We start from the raw sequence: 10,917 nt of genomic DNA on the forward strand, positions 1-10,917 counted from the left end.
ATGGCATTTGATATGTAAGTTTTTTCATTCATCCATTGCCAATAGTCAAATACTTTTCAGAGAGATTCTATAATAAAGATAGAGTTAACTCTGTACATAAAATAAAAACAGAAGAAGATACAAGAAGTTAAATTGCTGGACACTTGAACATAAGGTCAGCAGTCACACCTTAACACATGTAAGTCTTGTTTTAATTCTTCTTTTACCTACCATTTCTTAAAAAACCTAAACAGGACAAAAATTATTAAAATACCACATTTTCTGTTGCATTTATTACTGTTATATACTGTTACTTGTGTTGCTGTTAATACATATATGATGTGCATTGTTTATGATAATTAAATCCCCTTTCTACATCCAGTGTGTTCATCATGGAATATCTCATACCTAATGAAAGCAACGAAACAACTATATCTCTGTCCAGCGAGTTTTTTCAAAACAATCTTTCCTTGACCTCAGGACATCTAGCCTCTCTTGGCGAAATTATAGATGATTGTAACAAAAATGGGACTCCTCCTGTGCGTGTGGTCTTCCTTATCCTAATCCTTGTACCTGCCCTTCCAGCAAACATGTTACTGCTCTGGATGTTGTTAAAGAACAGAAAGACTCTGTCACCTTCTGAGGTTTTAGGTCTCAACATGGCCGTGCTCAGTGTGCTGTTTTGTCTCAGCCTTCCATTGGATATATTCATTTCAACAACAGTTCGCTCAGGACTTCTCTTGCGCATCTCACACACTTTTGATACCCTCAGTTACTTCGGGTGCCCACTCCTGCTGACCAGCATGTGCTTGGAGCGCTATGTGGCTGTGGCACACCCTGTGATCTTTATCAGGCTGGGGAAGTGGGAGTATCGTGCGGCATGTTGCGCAATCATTTGGTTTCTCACCTTTATCATGGCTGTGGTAACCTTTTTCTACACACTCTCTGACACCGCTATGATTTTTTCCATCAATATTAATGTGCTGTTTTGTGTCATGGTGGCCTGTCTGTTGGGCATTGTCTGGGTTCTGCGTAAAAAGTGCCCAGGCGATGGGGACCAAAATAATTCAGTTGTAAAGAAGCGAGCTCTAAAAAATGTTCAAGCAGTGCTGGTTCCCTCAACTATAACTTATTTGCCACTGCTAGGTCTGGCCCCTTTTCTGACAGTAATCCAAATACTTGCTAAAAATGGCACAAATGTCCTTCTCTGTAACTTTCTGGAATTGTTTAGTGTAATCCCCAGTTTTGGAGTCTGCATTGGGCCCATGTTCTACAAGGCTCGGCTAAGGCAAATGCTCTGTGGCATGGAGGACAGATCAAGAGACACAAGAGTGACCACTACAGACCAGAGAAACTAAACTCTACACTCCATGATGTGATAGACTACAGTTTAATTCAGTTAAGTTTAATTTTATATTGATTTAAAATCAGTTGCATCTTGTTATTTTAGTAGAATTTGAAGAGGACACCACATTAATGCTACCTTTTAATTATTTTAGCAAATTGGTTAATGTCCACATATTATATATTTATCTTCAGTAACTGCTTTATACTTACAGTTGATCCATAGCCGGATATTACAGACATGAGGTGTGAATATAGATCCAATAGTATGTCAGTCCATTGTAATGAAAAAAAATATACATAAATTAAGTGTAAAATGTATAGATATGAACTTTCATTGTTCCCATATTAGAATAATAAAAGAACTACTGTTGTTGGCATTTGTGTTTAGGCTTTAGTGTCCGTGTCGCTTTGGTATGTGTACCGATTTTTAATAGTTACCTTAAGAATGTAGTGGAGGCCAAAGTAAGTGTATTTTTTCCCAATAATTTAGACCTTTCATTTTCAACATAAAATTCAAGCAAATACTGCATTAAATGATAATCCAAATACTTAACACTTAAATAATGTCTTGTTTTTGTGCTGACAAGGCAACTCTGACACAGTTTATAATTTGGTGAGTAGAAAAGTCTCTAAAAATGCACCATATTCCAAACAGTGATGGGCTATCCTATTGAGTCCCAGCCAAGTTTGCTTCCCACCTCATGTGTGCATGGAGTTTGTATTTTTTCCTTGTGTTTAGTGGGTTTCCTCCAGGTACACCGGTTTCTTCCCATAGTCCAAAGACATGCAGATTAGGCTAATTAGCATTCCTAAAAATTCCCCATAGTGAGTGTGTGTGCATATGTGTGCCCTGTCCAGGGTGTACTCCATCTCGTGCCCTAAGTCTCCAGGACTCCCACGACCCTAAATACAGTATTAAGCACTATAGATGATGAGTGAGAGTGATGCATTAAGGTAAAATTATAGTTACAATTTCTGAGGCTACTATGTGACAAACTCTTTTTATTTTGAAGTTAGGGATTGGTTTAATGTGGAATTTTGTAACATTATACTAATCAATTGTTGAATCATTGATTGATTCTATAAGTTCAGTGTTAACAATTTTTAAAGAATGTTTATCCACACTCAAAAAGCCTAGACAAAACATAAATATTGGATGACTTGCAGTAAATGCTGATGAAGAAGACCATGGCTATATGTACATTTAATAAAGTACAGTAGCTTAAATTTACTCATATTACTTTAAAGTATAAATATAGCTTTACTGTCAGCAGTCAAGCCAAACCCATCATCCTTCAGCAGTGTAATTATTTGGTACGATAAAATAGGATACCAGATACTTTTAATGAATAAATGAATGAATCAATATTCTATACTGCATATGACAGGGGCCTGGAGCCTATCCCAGGTATCTTTGGGCATCGGGCAGGGTACACCTGGCAATGAAAATACACACACACACACACACACACACACATTTAGGCATTTGGCAGATGCTCTCATCCAGAGCGAATTACATTTTTTATCTCATTATACATCTAAGCAGGTCAGGGTTAAGGGCCTTGCTCAAGGGCCCAACAGTGGCAACTTGGTGGTTGTGGGGTTTGAACCTGGGATCTTCCAAACCGTAGTCCAATGCCTTATTCACTGAGCTACCCCTGAGCTACACACACGCACGCACGCACACACGCACACACTACAGGCAGTTTGGGAACAGAAATTAACCTAGTCTTCATCTTATTACTTCAAAAATAATAAGATGGAGAACCTTAAAAAAAGCCTAGACAAAACATAAATACTGGATGACTTGCAGTGAATACTGATGAAGAAGACCTTGGCTATGTGTACATTTAATGAAGTAGCTATTATTTATTTATGAAACACCTTCTACACTCGCTTCAAGGCTGCAGCTAACAATCGTAGCAGTGCTAACAGCTGCAGACCAGAAGACAATGGCAACACTGCGTCTCCGATCATGATGTGACAAGGACCTACAGGAGAGTGAACTCCAGGAAAGCAGGAGGTCCAGATGGCATTCCAGGTCGAGTTCTCATAGCCTAAGCAGACCAGCTAGCACTTGTGATTATCAATAATCACCACATGCTTCTAAGAGTCCATAATCTAGTTTAGAAGAAACCCCATCCTGCTTTCCTCAATGACTACCACCCTGTAGCATAGACTTCAGGAGTGGTGAAGTGCTTTGAGCAGCTGGTCTAAGACTTTATCAACTCTTCACTCTCCAAAACACTTACAGTAGATTTACTACATTTCGCATACTGTTCAAACTGTTCAACAGATGATGCCATCTCACACCTCCTTTACACATCACTTACTCACCTGGATACTAGAAAGGAGGGTTATGGTAAAATAACTACTTTGTCAACTACATTTCAGCAATTAACACTATAATTTATTCCTCACTTACCACTAAGATGGAGCACCTGCAACTAAGCCCATCTCTGTGCAAGTGAATCTACAATTTCCTAACTGGCAGATGACAGGCAGTAAAAATGGGCAAACATGTCTCAGCCTCCCTCACCCTCAGGACTGGAGCCCCCCCAAGGGTTCCTAGGTCTCTGCTGTACTCATTGTACACATATGACTGCGTGGCCGCTACCAACTTCACCACCATCATCAAGTTTGCTGGCAACACTGTCGTGGTGGGCCTAATCTCTGACAACGATGAGACGGCCTACCTGCAGGAGACAAGGAATCTGGAGAACTGGTGCCAAAAAAAACACCCTCTTCAGAACGTCAGCACGACAAAGGAGCTGATAGTGGACTTTGGTGCAAAACAGAAGAGGAACTACCAGACGACTGGACCAGAGTACACAGAGGAAACCCACCAAGCACAGGGAGAACATGAAAACTCCACGCACACAGATCTGAGGTGGTAATCCATCCCTCAACACTGCCGGTTCATGGCCACAGTGCAAACCACTATGCCACCATGCCACCAGTTTTTGAGAGTCACAATTGTTGCTATTGGTCTTTTGGCTGTTCCCATCAAGGGGTTGCCATGGTGGACCATCCAAACGGCACACAACTGCACGTTCATGATGCACAAGTTTTAAGGCTGTTTATTTTGGTACATACCATATTTTCTGTATTAGTTAAAGCTAATCCAAAAGTATTAGGTTTTTTATAATGCTTAAATATATGTCATGGAATGCTCCAGAGCTAACTAATATAAAAAAATGGGAGGTGCATTTTAATGTATGTAGAATTTGTGGATTAGATTTGCTAGGTAAGTTTGTTCAGTCATCCATTGCCAATATTCAAAATACCTTATAGTGAGACTATGTAACACAGAGAGATTAAACTCTATGCATGAAATAAAAACAGAAGGAGACACAAGGGGAGCAGACAGTTTTTACACTGCAACAAAAGGTCAGTATAGATTACTTCTATGAGTAAGTATTGGTCCTTTTTTTTTTTTTTTTACCTGTTTACACATTCTTTTAAGTGAGTAAACAGGATTTTTTTTTAACACAACAGCTGGTAAAACCAGTGAAGATGCTCTGTATTAATAAATTATAATTAAAATCTGCTCCCTTCATTCAGAACACTCATCATGGAATATACGGCAGCAAATGGAAGCAATGCAACAACCATATTTCTTTACCAATATTCCTTGCAAAACAATACTCAGTTGAACTTGAGGAATTTGACAACTCTGGCTGATCTTCTAGCTAATTGTGGTGAAATTGGACTGACCCGTTTGCTGGCACCTATCCAGACAGTTGTGCTTATACTTGCCCTCCCAGCAAACGCATTACTGCTGTGGCTGTTGGTAAAGAACAGAAAGGCTCTGTCACCCTCTGAGGTTTTAGGTCTCAACTTTGCCCTACTCGGTGTGCTATATTGCCTCAGTCTGCCACTGGGGATCGGTATTACAACTGCTAATACCCGCTCTGGTCTTCTCTTAAGCATTTCAAATGCCTTCGCCAACCTCAGTTACTTTGGCTGCCCACTCCTGCTGACCAGTATGTGCTTGGAACGTTATGTGGCTGTGGCACACCCTGTGCTCTTCATAAAGCTGGGGAAGTGGGAGTATCGTGCTGCATGTTCTGCCATCATCTGGTTTCTCACGTGTATTATGTCAGGAGTCATCTTTGTCTACACCCTCTCAAATATGGCTCTGGTCATATCCATTATTATTAATGTCATGTTTTTTATCATGGTGAGTTGCCTGTTCGGGATTGTGTGTGTTTTGTGTAAAAAGGGGCCAGGTGAAGGGGACCAAAATAATTCAGTTGTAAAAAAGCGAGCTCTGAAGTATGTTGTAGCAATATTGGTGCCCTCAACTATAATCTATTTGCCAATGCTGGCTCTGGCTCCATTTATTCTGATAATAAAAATACTTGCTGATAAAAGCACAAATTACCTTCTGTGTATTTTCATGGTGATGTTCTGTGTTCTTCCCAATTTTGGAGTCTGCATTGGGCCCTTATTCTACATGGCCCGGCTGAGGCAAGTATTCTGTCACAGAAATAGTAAATCAGGAGACACAAGAGAGACAACTACAGGCCAGAGAACCTAAACTCCACTTCAGATGCAGTCAAGTATGATATGAATGTTGTTTCATAGCCATTTACTTATCATTGTTATAAAAGTAATGAAAGGAATACATATATAACTCCTGTTTTTCTATAAAAGTAAAATATAAGCTACAAATATAGTACTATATACACTACATAGACAAAACTATGTAGCCATATGACCATCACCTATTTGTGTTTTTGATGAATGTTTCATTCCAAAGAGTGATTTTGTATTCGGTTCCCCTTTGTTGTAACAGCCTCCACTGTTCTAGGAAAGCTTTTTACTAGATTCTGGAGTGTGGCTGTATGACCTTTTGCCCGTTCAGCTACAGGAGCATTAGTAAGGCCATGTTGACTTAGAAGGTCTGGCATGCAGTTGTGTTTCCAATTCATCACAAAAAAAAAAAGATATTTGGGTTGTCCTCTTGCTATAGCATAAAAACTCTTTCTAAAAATTGTATAGTAACAATTTTGTGGCAAAATATGTTGAAGGCCCACATACTGGTGAGATGGCTAGGTGTCTGGTATCTTTTTATACATATTGAGTAGGAAGCAATATTTACTCTTTATGAATTATGAGTAAAATTATGCAAGTTACTAACTATTCAAATTAGGTGGACAGTAATTTGGTAAAGCAAAACCTTGCTGGATATTATATGCACTATATCTGTATGCTTAAACGTATATAACCTATAATATTTGTAAAAACCCTGTTATTCCTATTTGTAACTAGCTTTAACATGTAAACAAAACATGAAACATGAATTAATAAATAAATAAAGCTCAACTTAATCTTTATACATTTCCTGTATTCTATTTGTGTTATTTGTCTTCTGGTAATTTTTTTTAAGTACACACAAAATATTTATGATTATTATGGACATGATAATAATACAAACATATTTCTGATAATTTAGCTTTCCCTTTCTTATGTATCAAATGGTGATATCACACTAAATTGGTGTGGTTTATAACTTCTCTTCTTCCTTTTCCGTGACAAGCTTTTATATTTTACGTAAAAAATAAAATTCATTAAAATGGTTCCCATTTATATGTCCACCAATGATGTAGTAACCTTTACATGGTTTTCATTATTTATAATTACCAACAGGCATTTAAATATTGAATTTAATTAAAACAACAGCATTTTATGTGGACTAAACTGATTTATCATTGCTTTGACACAAAATGTATTTTTTATTTTCTTACTCACACACCTGGCAGCAAAACTATAAGACTTTTGACTCATTGGCATATTGCAGAGACAATGACCAAAAACACAAGTGGCTAGGGATACTCTAATTGATCACACTATATTTCTTAAATCTCTTCATGAGATACTGGCATCTGTTGTGTGAATATTTCTGTAATAAAGGCAAAACTTAGCAAACTTTACTAAATTTTCTTGACTGGAGAACAGAATTCAGCCCCAATTTTCCCTTCTCCAACAGCACAACTCTTTCATTATCTGTGACAACTACATCCGGCAAGCAATGTGTAGAAAACACTTGCCGCAGTGCCTCAGTTGTCACCGGAGCGCTGGTGTTTTTCAAGATGTCGGCTTTTAGCCACTTGTTGCGGGCAGACACCATGACTAAAAACATTCGCCCCATAAATGGACCTGCAAAATCCAAATGCAACCCAGACAAAGGGCTACTAGGTCACTTCCAGGGCTGCAAGCAAAACTTATAGGGGCATTTTCTGTTTTTTCTTGCACTCCTTGCACTGTTTGATCTTGTTTTTGAGATCTTAATCCATATTTGGCCATCAAACAAATGCCCTTGCTAGGCTTTTTACGCGTGTATATTTCTATTTTTATGTACATCATATTTCTATTTTTAGTTCTATTTTTCCTAGTTTAATTTAATTTTTCTATTAAATTTTTCTGTCGTATTTCTTTTATTCATATTTATTTCTTATTGTAAACTTTAATTCTCTTTTAGGGTCACTGGCATTTCACTACATTTCGTACTGTGTATGACTGTGTATGTGACAAATAAAATTTTAATTAGAATTTGGATGGGCTACGCGGGCCTCCTGTAGCACTCTGGCTCATCCTGGTGGTACCACCACCTTGGGTCCTGGAGGACAAATCTTTTGACTTTCTCTTTCTGTCCAGGTTTTGACCTGTTTTGCACTTAGTGGTGAATCGCTCAACTTTTCTAACGAGAAAAACTTTTGGGAGGCAGAGGAGTGGATGCAGATGTGTCTAGAAGTGCTAACTTGCTTAATGCGTCAGCATTGGCATTTTTCTTCTTTGTCCTGTATACTATTTCCTTTTCTGGCCTGTATTGGCAGGCAGACAATGTCAGTACCCACCTTTGGATATTGGGTGATGCCATGGAAGGAATGCTCTTATGTTAACTGAACAGGCTCATCAATAGCTTATGGTCTGTGAAAATTGTAAAAGGATTGTCATAAAAATATTGGTCTCGAGCCTTCTTTGTCTAGCTGCTAGTACCCCTTCTCTGCATTAGTAAGGGTCCTTGATGCAAATGCAATGAGTTTCTCCAAGCCCTCCTCCATCACATGTGACAATATAGCCCCAATGTCATACGGAGAGGCATCACAGGACACTGTAAGCTCCTTTTCACGGTCAAAATGAGCCAACACCTTGGCTGACTGCAGCAGATTTTTTTACTCCCCACTTCCACTGTCAGTCATAATGCAACAGCTGGAACAAGGGGGCTAACACCTCATTAGATCAGGCAGGAATTTCCCATAATAAGTTACCATGCCTAAGAAGGACGTGTTCTGACACGTTTCCTGGCTTGGGGCCTCGTTAATGGCCCTGACCTTTTCTGGAACAGGACAGAGTCCTTGGGCTGATACTTGATGTCCAAGATTTGCTTTTTTTTTAGCTGTAATCCTGACTCCGACATCCTTTTGAGCACCTGGTCCAGGTTATTACAGTGACCAGAATATCATCAAGATAAACTGCCACATGTGAAATTCCTTGAAACAGGTTTTTTTCATTGTCCTTTGTAAAATAGCGAGGCTAGACCCCAAACAATAGCCAGTTGTATTTAAACAGCTCTTTGTGAGTGTTGATCGTGACATACTGCTTTGACTCCTCGTTTAGCAGCAATTGTTGATAAGCATCTCCACTCGTGGGATAGGGAATGTCTCTACCTTTGCAGTCTGATTGTTAGCTTGTAGTCAGGGCACGGGCACAATTGGGGCAGCCCAATTAGAAAACTGAATGAACTCATAAACCCCAAGCTGCTGAACCCTTGCAAGGTCTTGTTCCACTTTATGCTTCACTTTGTATGGGACAGATCGGGGTTTAAAGAAACAAGGTGTTGCATTGGGCTTCACATAAAGTTTCACTGTGGTGCCCCTCAGGGTGCCCAGTTCATCCTTAAAGACATCTGGGTACCCATCCTCTGCACAAAACCCTTCTATGCGCCTAATTTCACCACCGTTTAACTGAATATTACTTGCCCAATTCCTCTCCAGCAGACTCAGGCCTCTTTCTTTGACAACAAGCAAGTGAGCTTCTGCTGTCTGACTATAATATGCAATGTTCACTCTCACAGACCCTGTTCCTGGAATAACCTAACTAGTATAGGTTCTCAGCTTAACAGAAGATTTGCATAATGCTAGTGTCTTATTATTACTCATAACTTTCCATAATTCTCCTCACTGATGACTGGCGCTGAAGCTCCCGTGTCTATCTCCATCTTAAGACTTTCTCCTAACTTGAATTGTTGCATAAAGAGTTAAACATTAAATAGAAACAGGTCTCCTCCTGTTCAGTTCCCTTATGTGATATGTCTTTGAATGAGGGTTTCCCCCATCCTTATGGCTTTTCACTTTTGGTTTGTTACTCCTGCATTTCTTCCCAAATGTCGTTTCTTGCCACACTTATGACACTCTGTATCTTTAAATTTACAGGAATTTGCTAAATGAGCTCCCCCACATCTGTAACATTCTACTGTTTTCCCTTTAATAGCCTTAGTTGCATAAAACACATTACTCTGTGCAGTGCTATTTGCCTTCTGAATGTATCTGGCATGTAATGATTTCTCCAGCAGCCTACGCTGAATTACATTATCATTATTGTCGCAAACTAGGTGATCATGCATGTCCTCCAGAACAGTCCCAAACTCGCAATGCTCCGACAACTGGTGTAATTTGGCCACAAATTTCGCAATAGTCACCTGACTTACGAAATGGCTGTGGAATTTGAAATGCTGCACAATCTCTGATGGTTTTGGCCTATGGTGGTTCTGGACCAGATAGAGTAAATCCCTGTAAGCCAACTCTCCCGGCTTCCGTGGCGTCACTAAGGTTCTCATGAGTTCCTTCCTCCTTTATAAGTCCTTGCTCCAAATACACTTAACGAGACAGAGCGTTTCTTGGTTTCCTATGTGATCTTATTCACGGCATGGTAAAGAAATGCTCGAGGCACTCCGTATATCCCGTTAAGTCACCATTTTCTTCACACAATTCCTCAACAGTTCCAAACATGACCATTTCGTTACTTTACCCGTCTGTAGTGAGTTTGTTTCACTTTAACTACACCCTACTATTCGTTAGCTGAATGCATTCTCATCATCAAAAATGTAATAAATGGAGTCCAGGCAGAGTTTAACATCTTAGCAAACTTTACTACTCAATTTTCTTAGTATGACTGCAGAACAGTACACATCCTCAATTTTTCAAGTAGTACTTTACTATAAATACATAAGTTTTGCTGGTGATAGTGTGTGATTAAAAAAAGGACTGATGAATTTTAAAAGATGTTGTCACTGAATGTATCTTTTGTCAAAACAGTTGAAAATGTTCTATAGTTTAGTTGACCTGGAATGTTGTTAACAGGGCTAACTGTATGAAAAGCTTTGAAAAAGGAAACTGAGTATTGAAAATGTCTTCAGTATTGAGAAAAACTGTAAATTATACACTGCAACAATTTACCTCTACAGTCAAATCGCAAAAAGGTGTCTGAGAGGAGTGGTAGCCAGCCACTTTGACAGAATACAAGGCAGGGGTTCTTAAACATTATATTTAAAGGTCCGAATCTGATTTCTATTTAAGGTCAATG

The 10,917-nt window shown here is 39.1% G+C and overlaps 2 protein-coding genes across 2 annotated transcripts; both read left to right on the top strand.

Moving 5' to 3' along the window:
• LOC128527643 (C-C chemokine receptor type 8-like) lies at positions 1-1,337 on the top strand. Its single transcript, XM_053500107.1, has 2 exons — positions 1-14; positions 362-1,337. Exons 1-2 carry the CDS (start codon positions 1-3, stop codon positions 1,335-1,337), a joined length of 990 nt encoding a protein of 329 aa, XP_053356082.1.
• Positions 1,338-4,900: 3,563 nt separating this feature from the next.
• Positions 4,901-5,869, top strand: LOC128527644 (C-C chemokine receptor type 5-like). The gene has a single exon (XM_053500109.1). It carries the CDS (start codon positions 4,901-4,903, stop codon positions 5,867-5,869), a length of 969 nt encoding a protein of 322 aa, XP_053356084.1.
• The last annotated feature ends 5,048 nt before the right edge of the window (positions 5,870-10,917 follow it).

This window comes from Clarias gariepinus, chromosome 7 (genome assembly GCF_024256425.1).
Source record: "Clarias gariepinus isolate MV-2021 ecotype Netherlands chromosome 7, CGAR_prim_01v2, whole genome shotgun sequence".
Taxonomy (NCBI): domain Eukaryota; kingdom Metazoa; phylum Chordata; class Actinopteri; order Siluriformes; family Clariidae; genus Clarias; species Clarias gariepinus.